The sequence below is a fragment of the Typopeltis vanoorti genome, chromosome 22 (assembly GCF_054136105.1).
Source record: "Typopeltis vanoorti isolate ZY-2024b chromosome 22, IOZ_Tvanoo_1.0, whole genome shotgun sequence".
NCBI lineage: Eukaryota > Metazoa > Arthropoda > Arachnida > Uropygi > Thelyphonidae > Typopeltis > Typopeltis vanoorti.
Window position 1 is genome coordinate 11,066,341 of NC_143570.1, and position 18,913 is coordinate 11,085,253.

Genomic DNA, 18,913 nt, shown 5'->3' on the forward strand with positions numbered 1-18,913 from the left:
ACTTTAGTGGGATATCTGGCAACTGGCACAATTTCTGCATAGCCGATGATTCCCGTGCTACTCGTCATGAAATCTTGTTCAGCTTACTCAGAATGCCTGTCCAATATCCGGCATTATGGGACCCTCTCGCTCGTCCCTACTCCGTCCACTAGTCAGGAACAACCAGAAAAAAAGCCTCGTATTATCGTGCGCATTGCCTTATATTTTGTCCCTTCTTTTCCACATGACACCCTTAGGTTTTCATGCCCTCAAGATGATCCTCAAAGTCCTAGCTGCCGTTAGGTGCTATATTCTAGGGAATCCTGCTTCTCTCATCTTCCTCGTACGTTGTAGCTTGTGGGATTATGGCCGATATGCGCGTATATAACTCGACCTTTGTACTCGTACTCTTAACTTCTTTGGCGACTTATTAAGTTTAAGACAGCTTAATGGGACAAGATTATACTACTATTTCCTTATTACAAATTCATTAATCCGATAATCCTTCAGTTTAGTTTTCAACTACAAGATTTTTCCAGTGCGATTTACATGTTATTACACAACTTCCTATACAACATAAAATTCAGAACTGTGTGCTGTCAACCAGGTATTATCTGAGTTAGCCAAATTATTATGTTAGATTCTGAATGAATAATTTTTTTAAAATTTGTCCATTCAGGATCTAACATTACGATCTTTACTAAAAATCGTGCCTAAGTAGCTGAAATGTTTCACTTGTTCCACAGGTTCTCCATTCACAACACAGTTGACATTTTCAATGATTCTGCCTATTTTCATTGTCTTTGTCATTTTATTGCTGACCTTCATACCATATCTATTACAACAGCTATTCAATTTAGTCAGAGAATCTTGCAGACTTGTAGCGGATTTATTTAGAAGTATAACATCATCCACATAAAGCAAAGAGCTGACATTAACATCTCCAATTTTGATATCATGTTTAATACCACTTTCCTTCATAATGTGATCCATATAGATAATGAATAACAGAGGGGATAATGTACATCCTTGTCTCACACCAGATTTAACATTAAACCATCTTCCTGTACTTCCTTCATTTCTAACTGCTGACTTACAACTCAAATAAAGACTAAGTATTGCTTGATATAATGTCCCACTGACACCATATAACTGTAGCGTATTGAATAGAGCTTCTCTCTTGGCACCTTGTCATATGCCTTTTCCAAATCGACAAAACTTAAATACAGATCTGTTATATTCCCATGCTTTCTCGACTATTTGTCGTAAAGTGAAGATCTGATCCTGACAGCCTCTATTTGGCCTGAATCCAGCTTGTTCTTCACCAAGCTTTTCTTCCACAATTCTTCTCAACCGTTTCTCAAGTATACTTGCATAGATCTTGCCAGGAACACTCAGTAGGAAAATACCTCTGTAATTCTTGCATTCAGTTTTACACTCCCTTATTATATATGGGTACTATGAGCTCTACTCCAATCATCGGGAATTCGTCCCTCTGTCCCTGCTTTCTAAACTATGCAGTGCAGCCACTAAGACTCTTATACCACCATACTGCAGCATTTCTGGTCGAATATCATCTACTCCTGCTGCCTTTCCACATTTCAAGCCTCTGATGGCTTTTTCTACTTCAAGTATGGATATGTATTCCTGACTGCATGCCTGGTTAGTGTTTTTTACCACTGTGCTGTCATCACTGCTTGTTTCATTTAGCAGTTTTTCAAAGTAATTACTCCATACTTCAAGGATATCCTTTTCTCCTGTTTTCATGTCACCTTTATCATCTCTAACTCGTTTTACAGCACTCTTTCCTCCATTCCTAAGCTTCAACAACCTCCAGAATATTTTGCCACCTTCTTGATATTTATTTTCTATATTCTTGCCAAAGTTCTCCCATGACTTTTGTTCAGCTCGTTTTACACAGTGTTTAGCATTCTTGCATTTGTCTCTGTATTCTCTAAGAGCACAAGCTGACTTATTTGACAGGAACTTTTGATATGCTTTCTTCTTTTCCTTCACTGCTTCTTTAATTCCCTGTGTCCACCAGGGAGTTCTGATTTTTTTATTCTTGCAGACAACCTCACCACATGCCTCTCTGGCAGAATCAATCAATGTTTTCTTCAGACTTCGCCACTGACTCTCCACTGAATCTTACATGTTATTCTTTTCAATATGAAATTCAATTTTATCCTGCTCAAGACTAAATAGTGATCACTTCCAATTTCAATCCTCTGTACACTCTGGTGTCCTGCACACGGGAGAAAACATCACTATCAACAATAATATAGTCAATGAGACTTTTCTTATTCTTTGCCTCTTCTCTCCATGTGAATTTGTGCACATTTTTATGTTGGAACATGCTGTTAGTAATAACCAGTCCATGTCATGAGCAGAAATCCAACAGATATTTGCCTTCACTATTAGCTTTGCCCTTTTCTCCAAATTTTCCCAAAATATTTTTGTATGTCTGACAATCATTTCCTACTCTGCTATTTAGATCCCTAACAAGGAGCAACTTTTCCTTTTTCATTGTGTCAGTTGCTTTTTCTAAAGCCTCAAAAAATTCCTCCACTTCTACCTTCTGTGGGACCATTGGCATAAATAAGTCTCATTGTCCAGTTCCCCATTCTCATATTTGCCCACATTACTCTACTTGAGACTGACTGCCATTCAAGAAGATTAGCCTCGTATTTTGTGTTGAATACTATTGCTACTCCTTCTTTTCCTTGATTGTCATTGCCTGAATATAACATTTTGTATTTAGTGCTCAGAAAGATCTCACCAGTTTTTGTCTTTTTTTGTTTTAGTCACCCCTTATTATGTCGATCTATTACTTATCTTATTCCTCAGCTAACTCTATTTCTTTACCATTCAGGCTTCTTATGTTGATAGTACCAATTTTTAACTCTGGTGATGTTGAGTTGGGGTTTGTTTTCAGATTCGTTCCAGTAGCTGACTTTTTGCTGTTCGCCCTGGTTCCCTGGCAAAAACAATGGGGGCCATTGTTTAAATGGGCGACGCCCCAGCTGACATGAAATTTTGTCATGTCGTACCATCATTTTTTATTTTAGTTTAACCAATTAGAATACAATATGTGCGGCTAAATCCCCAAATTGCCAGCCCATCCTCATTCATTCAGTATCCAAGTAATACCCAACAGGGTGCACCACGAGAAGGTGAAGATTGGACATTAGGTCAGAAGCCCTGGTCGGTTCTCCGCATTCCTTTAAAGGCTATATGGAGGTCTCCTCTCAGTTATAGAGCTTTGACCCTTAAGCACCCCCATTAAAAAAAAAAAAATTAAAAATACAAGGAACGTTAAAAAAATGGTTTTATCTTTTATTCCAGATATTGCTCAATCACATTAGCCCTAAGTTTCAATCACTAAAATTCACTCATGGATTTCAGTTACTAGAATCTTATTCACCAGATCTTAATTCCCTTCAGACTTTTTGGACAATTAAAAGTATTGGTCGAAAGAAATGAAATTTGAATATGATGAGGTGATCACTTAATAAGTTGACTTTAAGGACCAGTCTGTGATTTTATTTAAAAAAAAAAAAAAACTATAGTAGCATCAGAATGGTGGTAGAAATTAGTATTGAGTTAATCATCTTTTTTGGTGAAAAAAAGTAATTAATTTTTGCATGTTCTTTCTAAGGCTAGAAACTTGTCAGTTATCAAGATATCATGAAAGTTTAGCAAAGCTGAAGGTCATGGGGCAGAGCCCTTAATATACTGAAAGTGATGCTATGATATACATGCCAAAAGCAATACGATACCATATTTGTTGGCATGCCACTAAAGCATGTAAAGAATATAAACTATGTATCAGGAATAAACTCGTATTTTGAAATAGGAAACACTATTGCACTGTTGGTCTATGTTTCTGCAAAGAAATTTTGGATACCCAGTATAGTTCAACTTTGATTTAATGGTTTTTCTACATTTAAATGAAAAAACAATAAATTGGGAAAAAAGACAACATTGGTGTTCTTTAAAATTGGACTCTGAACACAAGCAGAGAAACACCTTGCCTCTTTGATTGCCATGCAGTGTGTATAAATTGACTGTATAATTTATTATGGAATAAGGCAAAGTTAACAGTAAGCAAAGTTGGGATTGTGTGAGTCAAGTTACTTAACTGGGATAGGCAGTCATCATAGTATATAAAGGAAGATGGGACATGTAATCAAAGTGATAATCAAAAGTTCCTGGAAGAGACTGAAAAATGCAAAAGTCTTATTTTCAGTATAGATTATTATTTCTTTCAAAGTAGTCTTGCAAATCTTAGCATTTCCACTGTTGGAAACACTGATGATGATAATATTTGAGATTGTGCTCAGCACTGCCCAGTTTGATCTGAATTTCTGATATTCTCAAATCTGAATGGAGTATCTGACTTTTATTCTTATATGCTGCATTTTATTTTTAATTTTAGAAATTAGGTTACTTATGTATTAAGTAAGCTTATATATATCTCATGCTAGTATAAGACCTGCCACGCAGACGCCAGTTCATACTTGACTGTTGTTGTTCCTAACTTGTGTATGTGATAAGTTCACTTTTTTTATCTTGCCAATTTTCCAGTTTTTTGTGATAGTATGTATACGTGAAGAAGTTGGCATTCCGATGAAACTAATTAAAGCTTTTGTCTCATCTCGCTGTTTCTAGTCAGTAAAATTCTAATATAAAATATCTAAATTCCCTTAATAATATATATAAATGGAAAGAATTTGGGATAATTAAATGTACAGTAGATCCCAGTTAATCAGGACTGCCATTTATTAGACAAGTCTAGAAGGGGAGGGGATATAACAAAAATTTGCTTAGTCTATTTGGGACATGATGCTGTTTAATTGGCCAGTAACCACAAAGTGGAGTGTTAGAAAAAGTATGCAATCTTGCTTCAAAAATTTAGTCTGGTGATGACATCTACAGTGTTGTCGAAACAGGGCTCTTTCATCATGCCATCCAATGGACAGTTCCCTGTGTTATAAACATGCACTGCACTTTTTGGATCAAAGAAAGCAATGGATTGCGAACAGTATTACTCTGTTCAAGTACATGCATATTTAGGAACTGATAAACGAAAGCTGTTAGTTATTGGAAAAAGGGTCAGGACTCTCTGCTTTAATGGAATTACAATGGAGAGCTTATCAGATCCCAAACTGTTTTAAGCATTCAGTCAGCTTGTTAACAAAAATGCAACTGATCTCTGAATTTTTTTTTAAGGATTGGCTTATGAGTTGGGACATGGAATTATGGAAATCAAGAAAAATTTTACTAGTTCTTGACATTTACTAAGGATTTGCATTTGCAAAATTGAATCTTTCATATGCAATAGTTTATGCCAGATAAATGAGTAGAAAGGCTTTCGTATTGGCAGTTCATGTCAATTCATTTAATGGTATTAATTCACAACACATCTTGCATTTATGCCAGATAGTTGGCAAGGAATAAGCATCAAGGACATTCAAAACCATTTTGCTTAATGTAATTTTAAGCATGTGATCATGGATATGTCAGATATGGCTGATAGTGGAAACATGAACCGCATCAAAAACTATGAAGAGTATGAATCCATTGATGAGCCTCTTCAATACTGAAGATTTTTGAGGATGCAGAAAACATCAGAGGGTATTAGAAGAACAAGAAAGTAATGAAAATGATACCCCTGAGCTTGAACAAGAGAATACCTAGTATGCAAAAGTTTATTGCTGGTTTAGATTACAAATATTTTATGCAGCATGGCAATCCTATATCTGCATTTGATGTCTGCACTCAATTGTTCAACTGCAGTCAGTCAAAACCACAGACAAGCTACATTCAATTAATTCCTAAAATGTCATTAACTGCGAAGAACTACATGTGTACTTAATGTGTATAAAATTAAATGATTTTATGGCAATTATTTGACTTTAATTAAAGCCAGTTATTGACTCATCATCATATTCCTGATATATACACACTGTGCTGTCATCACTGCTTGTTTCATTTAGCAATTTTTTGAAGTAATTACTCCATACTTCAAGGATATCTGTTTTCATGTCACCTTTATCACCTCTAATTCCTTTTACAGCACTCTTTCCTCCATTCCTAAGCTTCTTCAACAACCTCCAGAATATTTTGCCACCTTTATATATATTTTCTATATTCTTGCCAAAGTCCTCCCATGACTTTTGTTTAGCTAGTTTTACACACTGTTTAGCTTTCTTACATTTGTCTCTGTATTCTCTAAGAGCATAAGCTGACTTATTTGCCAGGAACTTTTGATATGCTTTTTTCTTTTCTTTCACTGCCTCTTTAACTTCCTGTGTCTACCATGGAATCCTGATTTTTCTGTCCTTACAGAACAACCTCACCACATGCCTCTCTTACTGAATCAGGGGTTGCCACTGAATCTCCATGGTTTGGTTCCTGTTCTCAAACTCTTTCATTTTTTCTTCAATCATGTTTGTGTATTTTAGTCTACAGTTCATATCTGAGAGCTGCTCAACTGTTATTTGTTTTAAAACTTTCTTACATGTTCTTCTTTTCAATATGAAATTCAATTTTATCCTGCTCAAAACTAAATGGTAATCACTTCCAATTTCAAATCCTCTGTACACTCTGAAAACATCACTATCAACAATAACATAGTCAATGAGACATTTCTTATTCCTTGCCTCTTCTCTCCATGTAAATTTGTGCACATTTTTATATTGGAACATTGTGTTAGTATAGTACTCCCACAGATGCGAGACCTTTTGGCAATTCTGCACATCTCACAAAAAGGAGAATCCATTCTGATAATAGGGTAATCAATCAGTCTTCTAAGATGAGTTAGTTTATTATTACAGGCCGGAAAATTTAGCTTTTCTTTTACGAACATTGAAGTTTTTAAAGTGGTAACTATTTTGCTTGTATAACAGTTGAAAAAAAATGTACGTAGAGTATTAATAAAATAAAAAAGGTATAACATAAAATAAAAATTTAACGAAATTAATTTTTAAGAAAGTTTTGTATAAAATGAAAATAATTAAACCGAAAAACAGAAATTTGTTCAAATGAACTTAGATATTCTAAACTCTCAGTTGAGAGAACTGAGACACTTTAATGTCCTAAACCGATTAATTATGACTTGTTGTGGTTCTTTAACAAAACCATGCAAAAAAAAAATACCATTATCAAATCATTTTCATAGTGATCTGAATTGGTGTCCAAATCACCATCACTTTCACTTAAATTGATCACCAAAGGTTCGCATAATTCTTCGATAATTCCATCTCTATCCCAATACATTTCCATTTTCCAGTGAGGACATGAGACCAATATTTTCCTCAGTTTTGAACTGTAATACTTTCAGTTGCCTATTCTGAAAGCTTAAAAAATTTTGACATATCAATATCTCCAGTTACGTTTGACGAATGAAATTTTTCACTTCTGCCCAAACATACTCAATAGCATTAATATCATAGTGATATGGTGGCAGCCTCAAAGCTAGGAATCCATACTCTTTGAGCATCGTGTCGAATTTAAATAGTTTAGTTGTGGGCGAGTTTCTTTTGACCAAGTTAAGCAATTCAATTTTTCGCATATCTGGGGAATGAGAAATGTTATTTGCAGAGCCAATCCAATAAGAACTTGTTTCTTATTAGACCAATTTGTAACTTTGTTTAATTGAATGGGGTGATATGAAGCATTATCAATTATAACAACAATATTTTTAGGAAGGTTTGGAATCAGTTTTTATTCTGCCCACTTTTCAAAGATCGTAGAATTCATTTGCCCATGGTAATCTCCAGTAGTTGAATTGGCTTTGTATAGTAAGTTTGAATTCGGTAAAAAAAAAACCCATTTCTCCACTTTCTCCACACACAAAATTATTATGCGTCGCGAGGCATTTCCAGTTTGTATCATGCCACATTCTTCTTTAGATTGCCAACATTTTCCATGAGTTAAATTATTGTCAATCCAAGTTTCATCTAGATACACAATCTGTCTTTTCTCCTCCTTGAAACATCGTATTGCTTTCAAATACTGTGTTCTAGATAAAACAATGTCACTTTGCTCCATGATAAGTTTCCTTTTATCTGGGACTTTTTGAAACAAAATCAGATTCCATGAAGTATTTTCCTTAAAGTTTCTCTTTTCTAAGGAAAATTAATTTTTTCTTTCAGCACAGGAATCAATTTCGGAACATTTGGCACTTTTTTCTTGACCACGTGAAATTCGTGAATAGTTTTACATCAAAATCATTCAAAAGCTATGTTTTCAATGGTTTTCTTTCTCTGGTACTCTTTAGGAGATTTAAATTTTGGCTTACCTTCACCCTTTGATTTCATAAGAATTCTTTTAACAGTCGACTCTGATACGTCCACAATTGCACTTGCATGTTTTATGACTTGAGAAAGGGGAACAAGGAGACTGCCTTCTAACGATTCTTTTTTGCAGAATGTCAGCACATTATTCAATATTCTTTTGCATGAGCTACTGAAAGGTTTAACACCAGAACTTGTTGACTGTACTGGATCCATCATACCAATTAATAATAAAAAAATTAATGCAAAAATGCAACAACAAAAATCAAGCTACTGCTAGTAGAGCGACAGACAAGAAAGTATGTGATTTCACATGTTGGCGACGTCATATGTCTTTCATTTCTTTCTCCCCTTCATCATGAATCGACTATTCTGGGCACAAAGCCAAGCAAAGCTCAAGCAAGTGTGGGCATACTATAATAACCAATCCATGTACTGAGCAGAAATCCAACAGGTATTTGCCATTATTATTAGCTTTACTTTTTTTCCCAAATTTTCCCAAAATATTATTGTATGTCTGACAGTTATTTCCTACTCTACTATTCAGATCCCCAACAAGGACCAACTTTTCCTTTTTCATTGTGTCAGTTGCTTTCTCTAAAGCCTTAAAAAATTCCTCCACTTCTACCTTAGTAGAAACTTCTGTGGAACCATAGGCACAAATAAGTCTCATTGTCCGATTCCCTATTCTGATATTTGCCCACATCACTCTACTTGAGACTGCCTGCTATTCGAGAAGATTAGCCTCGTATTTAATGTTGATTACTATGGCTACTCCTTCTTTTCCTCGATTGTCATTGCCTGAATATAATATTTTGTATTTATTATTCAGAAAGATCTCACCAGTATTTGCCTTTTTTTGTTTCAATCCCTCTATTATATTGATCTTGTACTTATCCAATTTCTCAACTAGTTCCATTTCTTTGCCATTCAGGCTTCTTATGTTGATAGTACTGATTTTTAATTCTGGTGATGTTGAGTTGTGGTGTTGACTCAGTAAAAAGAAAACTCGTCTAAACTCCTATTTTGTCATAATACATACATACATACATACACCTTTTGAACTCTTTATGTAATTGAGGTAGCCACTTAATTATGCTATTTCTGAAATGGTCCATTTAACCACAATCTACTGTATTTAATTCCCCCCCCTCCATTTACCTAGTTTAGCCATAAATACTGTTACAACTTGAACAGTGCATAAACCTTTAATATATCAGTAAATCATTTTCAGCCTTCAGCACATACAAACTACATGTATAATGTGCATATAGCAGCACTTAGTGTTTTGAAATGTCCCCCCCATCACCTTCACACATCCCCAAAGTTTGTGAGGCCACATATTGATGGCAGCATGCACATCATCCAATGGAAACACTCCACTGCTCATTCCAAAACCACCTTCAGGCTGGCAGTGGCATTTCTTCCAAGCTACTCTTTCAAGATCTGACTGCAATTTTAAGTCCAATGGATTGATTGGGATTTCCAGATGATCATTCAGATAGTGATATGTGGTCACGCACATTCGCCTCCAACCACTGTTGTGTGCAGGTGCCGAGTCCTGTTGGAGGGTCCTCTGCCTACCATGAAACAAAGTATTGTTCACGAGCCGTACCAAAGCTTCTAGCACAGTGTCTTGATACACTTTTGCAGAGGGTTTGATCCCGCTTTCTTGCAAAAATGCAACTTGGATACCCCTCCCCCATGTCACTCACCAAAGCATCACTGATGTGGGGTGATGACCTATGAATCTTGGGTGCTATGATACATGCTGTGCAACCATTTAGGGCAAATACCCAATTGTTTTGGCAGTTAAATGCCTTTTCAATGGTGATAAACTTTTCATCTGCGAATAGGATATCGCTGTGTCTGTTGTTCGTGTTCTGATGGAGAAGTGCCATTTGATTTTATCACCCTCTGCTGTATAAGTTGTGGTGTTAGGAAGTGTCCAGTAGAATGATAATAGGTTCTAACCCCAGGTCATCAGTTAGTACACATGACATCGATCTCTGTGAGATGTTCATCTCTTGCGACATCACTTTCTGAATTCTTACAGGATTATGTTGGAGGTGTGCCTTCACAGCACTTGCAAGCTTTTGCATCCTAACACAGCATGGTGGACCTGTTCTTTGTGATCAGATATGTCTTCTGTATAGTTATAATGGTAAATGGTCTGATACAAAAAAATCCTAATGATCCCAAGTGTTTTTAGTGTGTTGAAAATAACAGGTGGCTGCATTCCAACCTTGTGAAGTGCTATTACAGCTACATAGTTCTCCCCATTGTATATTAACTTATATAGCTAGTCAACTCTTCTCTCTCCCCTAATAAACACACGAATGTTGGCTACACGCAGCACCACTAATAGAACCGGGCTTGCACAATTCTGTGGGCAGCGTGATGGTGTGCAGAAGTTGTAATAGTATTATGGGAAGACTGGTATTTGCAGTAATATAATACAGTTGACTTTGAATGCTCTATAGTGAAATTTATTTAACGAAATTCACTTGTCTTTGTCCACTATTATTTTATCTATAGAGACAAAGAAAAAAAAATTGTTAATAAAGTACTTTATAAAATGTAATCCTTATTAAAACAGTTTGTAAGTGTAGTTTTTTGCAAAATATTGCTGAACTTTGGCAATGGAGAATGCATGGAGTTAAGTTTTTTAGTCAGGCCATGCAGTCTAATGTTATTGCATATTCAGCATTGTTTCAATTTGCAATTTTAAAGGCAAAATACCATATTGCATTTCTATAAAAGTCATAATTGACAGTTTTGTGAGGGCAAAAATTACTATTTTTGTAAAAATAGTAAACGTAAACTATTTCATGACAAGCTTAAAATATTTTATAAGCTTGTGTTAATGTAAATGATTGCACATTGCAATACACTGTCATTGTTTATATAGAGTGCATACATTTTTTAAGTTTCTACACACATCTCTTTTTATTATATTAATTTTTAATGAGGGAGGGGGGGGGAGTGCTATTCTTCATGCATTTTTTTTTATTCATAATGAATAGCAAACAGTTTTTCCTAGTAAGAATTAATGTAAATAATGTTTTTATTATTTTTTTAATCGTGCAGTAAAGTGTCTTTGACAGAGTAGTTATATCTGCACTATGTTGTTGTTGTGTGGTATATATGAGAAAAGTTTAACAAGTAGCATCTTTTCGCCAGAGAACTGAAGTGGGGAAAGTTCTGTAATTTGCATTTTGTATCAAGCCATGTTTTGTTATGAATTATTCATAGCATAAGCCTTTTTATTTTTTTTATTTTAATCTAGGTGGTCCTTTTCGACGAGTTCTTATTGGAACAGCTAGTGAAGTTCATCCAGAAGAAATTGATGTAACATTTGATGATGTTAAAGGGGTAAGGATTTATTTTACAACCTGACCATTTATTGGTAAGGTGACCAGATATACCTTTTTTTGACAATCCCATCTCACAGCTGTATAAGTTCTCGAGAATCACCATGTATATTGAAAATGTATGAAATGAGAGATTTATAACATGTTATAAGAGATTGTGTTCCCAAATGAGTGAGATTCCAATCTTTGAGGATTAATTTAATTGAAAATGCATCTGTTGGTCATACATATTAAGGTATAAGATTAGTAAATAAAATATTCAGTATAATCTTTAAAGGTACTTGTGGCATGACTAAACAAATTACACGATAACCCCAGTATCAAAATTTAATGTAACATAAGCACAAATAACAAACAATACTAAGCCCAACCACGTGGGTGACACTAAAGTCCTATCTAGGTGTCACCTTTAGTGTCACCCACGTGGTTGGGCTTAGTATTGTTTGTTATTTGTGCATATGTTACATTAAATTTTTTTGTAATCCCCGTAGATGTCCTAGTGACTAGGATGAAATATAGGAAGTATTAAAGTCTATTTTAATTCTTTTTGAGTGTTGTAAAAAATCCATTAAGCCTCCAACATGATGTCCTCACAGCACTTAAGCCTCTACACACGGATAACCACAGTAATTAATTTTAATGAAATGAAAGTACAGATATTTCATACCGAAAATAACAGTACATCATCAGTGTGTAGAAAAAGCGAATCAAAGAAACGGAATCAACTTAGAGTGATAAAAAAAAAATTTAGCATCTAATATTCATTATTTTAGATCTGGAAAGGATTTCAGCTGCTCTTGATGATGAATTACTGGATATTGTTCTATCTCTTTCTAAACAATCTTTACCCCACTCTTATGGAAGAAATTTCTACAGAATGATGCAAAAATATGAATCATACCATAAGCAAAAAATTACTTCTGACAACATTCCTACTAATAAATGGGTTGTGAATATTTCTGGACCCCATTGTCTGATGCTGAAACTAGTGTATTTGCTAAAGGCCATGATTTTGGTTTGGTACCTAAATGCATCCCATATCTTGATTTTTTGAATAACATTGAACACAATCTGTCCTGATTTCAAGCAAAGATACTAATAAACTGTGCTTTGAAGTCGCTGCTTTAATCTTTAAAAGCAAATTGCCTCCATGTAATTTATCTAGTGCTGAAAACTGTGCACTGTTTTCATTAAGACAAAAGAACAATATATCTATTTTGAAAGTGGATAAATGAAAAGCTGTAGTGATAAGATAAGGTCAACTGTGAGAGGGAGATAGACTGCCTTTTACAGGATACCTCCACCTATCAAGAAATGAGTTCATTTCTACAAAAACACAAATTAAACAATTAAATAATCTGCTTAATGAAGTTGTTAGATTGATCAAAATACTTTGGGCAAGTTGCACACTCATTTTAAAAGAACTCCTCGTTTATATGGTCTCCCAAAAATTCATAAAGAAGGTTATCCAATAAGACTCATCGTGAATTGTATTGACTCTCCCACCTATAGAATTGCTAAATTTCTGTCATGTTTATTAACTGCCCATACTGGACAATCCAGATCATTCATCAATAATTCCATACATTTTCTTGAGAAAATCAAGGATATTCAAATAAGAATCAGATTTCTTAGCTATGATATTGTTTCCCTTTTTACCAACATTCCAGTATCTGACATTGTTAATTTATTATATGATTATCCTCCTGATATTGTGAGGATTTTTGAATTTGTCATAGAATCAGGATATGTCACCTGGAAAAACAAGATCTATAGACAGGTTGAAGACACTTCCATGGGTGGCTCTCTTTCCCCACCTTTGGCAAACTATTTTTTGAACCATCTGGAAGATACCTTGTTCTCATCCATTCATCACCAACCTTCTCATTGGTTTCGTTATGTTGATGATGTTTTTGTTGTTTGGCCTCATTCTGAAAATGAACTTACCACTTTCATACAACGGATCAGTAGCCTTCATCTGTGCATTAAATTCACTATGGAAAAAGAAAAGGCTGGTAGTTTACCATTTTTGGACGTCTTTCTTATGCGCACAGCTTCTGGTAATTTATCAACCAGTGTTTATCGAAAACCTACCTTTACTGGCAGATACATTCATTAAAAGTCTGCTCATCACACTTCTCAAAAAATTGATGTTATCAAGTCTTTAATTAATAGAGCACATAATGTATGCTCTTCTCCTTCAAGCTTACAACAAGAACTTTACACTATCAGAACTTTAATGGAATTTAATGGCTACAACCCTCATCAAATCCAGTGGATAATTAAATTCTATGTTCTAACACTTCTGGATTCTTCAACAGACCACAGGGTTCCAATCCCTTATATTTCTGATATCCCTGAACCTATTGGTAGAAATTTGAAGAAGTATTGCCTTATTCCCACATTTTCCTATCAACAAAATTTCTCATCTGTTGCCATCTACTAAAGATAAACTGTTACATCTATCATTAGCTAGCATTTACCAGTTACCTTGTGAATGCAATTTGATATATACTTTGGGCAGATACGCTGTTCTGTGGAAAAAAGAATTAATGAACATCAATATTATATTGAATGCATGAAACCTCAAAAGTTTGGTCTGGCACAACATAGTATTGACACTAAACACGGTATCTGGTGGGATGAAGCTCGTCTTCTTCATAGAATCAGAATAAATAGAATTCTATAATCATAGAATCAAAGCTGTATAACTGAGAGGAGACCTCCACATAGCCTTTAAAGGAATGCGGAGAACCGACCAGGGCTTCTGACCTAATGTCCAATCCTCACCTTCTCGTGGTGCACCCTGTTAGGTATCTACTTTGATACTGAACGAACGAGGATGGGCTGGCAATTTGGGATTTAGCTGACCAAATTGTATTCTTATTGGTTTAACCAAAATAAAAAATGATGGTACAACATGACAAAATTTCATGCCGGGTGGGGCGTCACCCGATTAAACAAGGCCCCCGTTGTTTTCGCCAGGGAACCAGGGTGAACAGCGAAAAGTCAGCTACTGGAACAAATCTGAAAACAAACCCCAACTCAACATCACCAGAGTTAAAGATCGGTACTATCAACGTAAGAAGCCTGAATGACAAAGAAATGGAGCTAGCTGAGGAATTAGATAAATACCAGATCGACATAATAGGGGTGACTGAAACAAAAAAAGACCACAACTGGTGAGATCTTTCTGAGCAATAAATACAAAATGTTATATTCAGACAATGACAATCAAGGAAAAGAAGGAGTAGCCATAGTATTCAACACAAAATACGAGGCTAATCTTCTTGAATGGCAGTCAGTCTCAAGTAGAGTAATGTGGGCAAATATGAGAATGGGGAACTGGACAATGAGACTTATTTGTGCCTATGGTCCCACAAAAGGTTCTACTAAGGTAGAAGTGGAGGAATTTTTTGAGGCTTTAGAAAAAGCAACTGACACAATGAAAAAGGAAAAGTTGGTCCTTGTTGGGGATCTAAATAGCAGAGTAGGAAATGATTGTGAGACATACAAAAATATTTTGGGAAAATTTGGAGAAAAGAGCAAAGCTAATAATGAAGGCAAATATCTGTTGGATTTCTGCTCAGGACATGGACTGGTTATTATTAACACCATGTTCCAACATAAAAATGTGCACAAATTCACATGGAGAGAAGAAGCTAGGAATAAGAGAAGTCTCATTGACTATGTAATTGTTGATAGTGATGTTTTCTCCCTGGTGCAGGACACCAGAGTGTACAGAGGATTTGAAATTGGAAGTGATCACTATTTAGTCTTGAGCAGGATAAAATTGAATTTCATATTGAAAAGAATAGCATGTAAGAAAGTTTTAAAGCGAATAAAAGTTGAGCAGCTCTCAGATGTGAACTGTAGACTAAAATACAGAAAAATTATTGAAAAGAAAATGAAAGTGTTTGAGAACAGGAATCAAACCATGGAGATTCAGTGGCAAACTCTGAAGAAAACATTGATTGATTCTGCCAGAGAGGCATGTGGTGAGGTTGTGTGCAAGGATAAAAAAACCAGAACTCCCTGCTGGACACAGGAAGTTAAAGAGGTAGTGAAGGAAAAGAAGAAAGCATATCAAAAGTTCCTGGCAAATAAGTCAGCTTTTACTTTTACAGAATACAGAAACAAATGTAAGAAAGCTAAACAGTGTGTAATACTAGCTAAATAAAAGTGATGGGAGGACTTAGGCAAGAATATAGAAAATAAATATCAAGAAGGTGGCAAAATATTCTGGAGGTTGTTGAAGAAGCTTAGGAATGGAGGAAAGAGTGCTGTAAAAGAAGTTAGAGATGATAAAGGTGACATGAAAATAGGAGAAAAAGATATCCTTGAGGTATGGAGTAATTACTTTGAAAAACTGCTAAATGAAACAAGCAGTGATGACAGCACAGTGATAAAAAAAAAAACACTGATCAGGCATGCAGTCAGTAATTCATATCCATACTTGAAGTAGAAAAAGCCATCAAAGGCTTGAAATGTGGAAAGGCAGCAGGAGTAGATGATATTCGACCAGAAATGCTGAAGTATGGTGGTATAAAAGTCTTACAGTGGCTGCACTGCATAGTTCACACAGCCTGGACAGAGGGACGAATTCCCGATGATTGGAGTAGAGCTCTCGTAGTACCCATATATAAAAAGGGAAATAAAACTGAATGTGATAATTACAGAGGTATTTCCCTACTGAGTGTTCCTGCAAGATCTATGCAAGTATACTTGAGAAATGGTTGAGAAGAATTGTGGAAGAAAAGCTTGGTGAAGAACAAGCTGGATTCAGGCCAAATAGAGGCTGTCAGGATCAGATCTTCACTTTACGACAAATAATCAAGAAAGCATGGGAATATAACAAACATCTGTATTTAAGTTTTGTCGATTTGGAAAAGGCATATGACAAGGTGCCAAGAGAGAAGCTATTCAATACGCTGCAGTTATATGGTGTCAATGGGGCATTATATCAAGCAATACTTAGTCTTTATTTGAGTTGTAAGTCTGCAGTTAGAATTGAAGGAAGTACAGGAAGATGGTTTAATGTTAAACCTGGTGTGAGACAAGGATGTACATTATCCCCTCTGTTATTCATTATCTATATGGATCACATTATGAAGGAATGTGGTATTAAACCTGATATCAAAATTGGAGATGTTAATGTCAGCTCTTTGCTTTATGCGGATGATGTTATACTTCTAAATAAATCTGCCACAAGTCTGCAAGATTCTCTGACTAAATTGAATAGCTGTTGTAATAGATATGGTATGAAGGTCAGCAATAAAAAGACAAAGACAATGAAAATAGGCAGAATCATTGAAAATGTCAACTTTGTTGTGAATGGAGAACCTGTGGAACAAGTAAAACATTTCAGCTACTTAGGCACGATTTTTACTGAAGATGGTAAATTAAATATAGAAATAGACAACAGAATCAGCAAAGCTGGTATGGTGTGAAGTCAATTGAATAAATTCATATGGAATAAGAGATAAATTAGTCAGATCACTAAATTAGCTGTATACAAGACAGTGTTCAAACCAGTTTTAACTTATGGATCTGAGAGCTGTGTCAGAAGTAAAACACTTGACCAAAGACTAGAGACCGCAGATACGAGAGTCCTGAGAAAGATTAGAGGCGTGAACAGATGGCATCAATGGCAGTATCATATTAAAAACGAGGATATTAGGAAAGAACTTGACATTGTCAGCATCCAGGAATGCGTTAGCAGAGCTAATCTCAGTTGGTATGGTCACTTAAATAGAATGGGAGAGGAAAGATTATCAAAACAAGTGTTCTCTGCCAGGTTGGCAGGAAAACGACCCAGAGGAAGACCAAGATATAGGTGGATTGATACGGTACAAAGTGCCTTAGACGATAGAAATATAAGATCTGATAATGTTGGAGTCTTGACATGTAACAGACTGATTTGGAGGAAAATTGTAGATAGGAAGTTAGTAATGATGTAATTTTTTCATGTAGTACTGTCATATCCTGTACACCTATTGAGGGTATACATGGCAGGAATTTGATGATGATGATGAGAAAGTTGTGAAGCCCTTTTACATCGGCGAAATCTGAATCAGAATGATTGTTTCTGTCTCCCAAAAGTTTGGGAGATTCTCATTTTACATAACTATCAAAAATAGTTTTAATATTATTTATTAATATATTAATTTCTATCATGTGGCAACTGTTTTTAATTGGTAACCCGATTGTTGTATGTAGCTTATATTCCCGTTTCTTTGATTTGTTTGTTTCTACGCACTGATGTACCGTTATTTTCAGTACAAAATATCTCTACTTTCATTTCAATAAATTTAATTACTGTTGTTATCATGTAATTTGTTTAAACTAATTAGTATGTATAAAATTATGTATGTATATATATATTCATTATTATTATTCATCATATAATTCATTTATATATAGGATTATTCCATCCATATATTCATCATGTAATTATTATGTATGTGTGTACAGTGGAACCTCGGTTGGCGAACTTAATTCGTTTTCCGATGGCTGTTCGGATACTGAATTGTTCGAAAACTGAAACCATTTTCCCATAAGAATTAATGTAAAATGGATTAATCCATTCCCACAACCAAGATGATTGTTTATTTAAACTTTTTCAACAGTACTTCATGCATAAGATCGTATACAAACATAATGAAAATGCATAAAATCTTACATAAAAAGAATAAACACAATAATTAGATAAAATATAGACGAAAATTAATTGCCTCTTTATTTTTGAGTATTGTACAGATCGTTGATTTCGCCATACTGAACTGCCTAGCAAGATCCGAGACACGAATGCCATTTTCATTGGATATGATTTCTTTTTTCATCTCTATCGTGGTTCTAACAAATTTTCTTTTCGCTTTGCTGCTATCACTATTCTTCTGCGGTCCCATGGTGGCTTAATTAATAATTTATGAAAAAAAAAAAAAAAACACAAAGAAAATCATGTTCCAACTGCTGACTTACAACTCAAATACAGACTAAGTATTGCTTGATATAATGCCCAATTAACACCATATAACTGTAGCGTATAGAATAGCTTCTCTCTTGGCACCTTGTCATATTCCTTTTCCAGATCAACAAAACTTAAATACAGATCTTTGTTATATTCCCATGCTTTCTCGACTATTTGTCATAAAGTGAAGATCTGATCCTGACAGCCTCTATTTGGCCTGAATCCAGCTTGTTCTTCACCAAGCTTTTCTTCCACAATTCTTCTCAACCATTTCTCAAGTATACTTGCAT

The 18,913-nt window shown here is 35.1% G+C and overlaps 1 protein-coding gene across 4 annotated transcripts in view; it reads left to right on the plus strand.

The window, feature by feature from the left end:
* The window catches only part of YME1L (ATP-dependent zinc metalloprotease YME1L), a 281,286-nt gene that overhangs the window by 122,224 nt on the left and 140,149 nt on the right, over positions 1-18,913 (plus strand). For all 4 annotated transcript variants that reach the window (XM_090411850.1, XM_090411848.1, XM_090411851.1 and 1 more), the window contains exon 10: positions 11,569-11,654. In XM_090411850.1, coding sequence (XP_090267976.1) covers positions 11,569-11,654 — 86 coding nt within the window. The remainder of the gene's footprint in view (positions 1-11,568; positions 11,655-18,913) is intronic.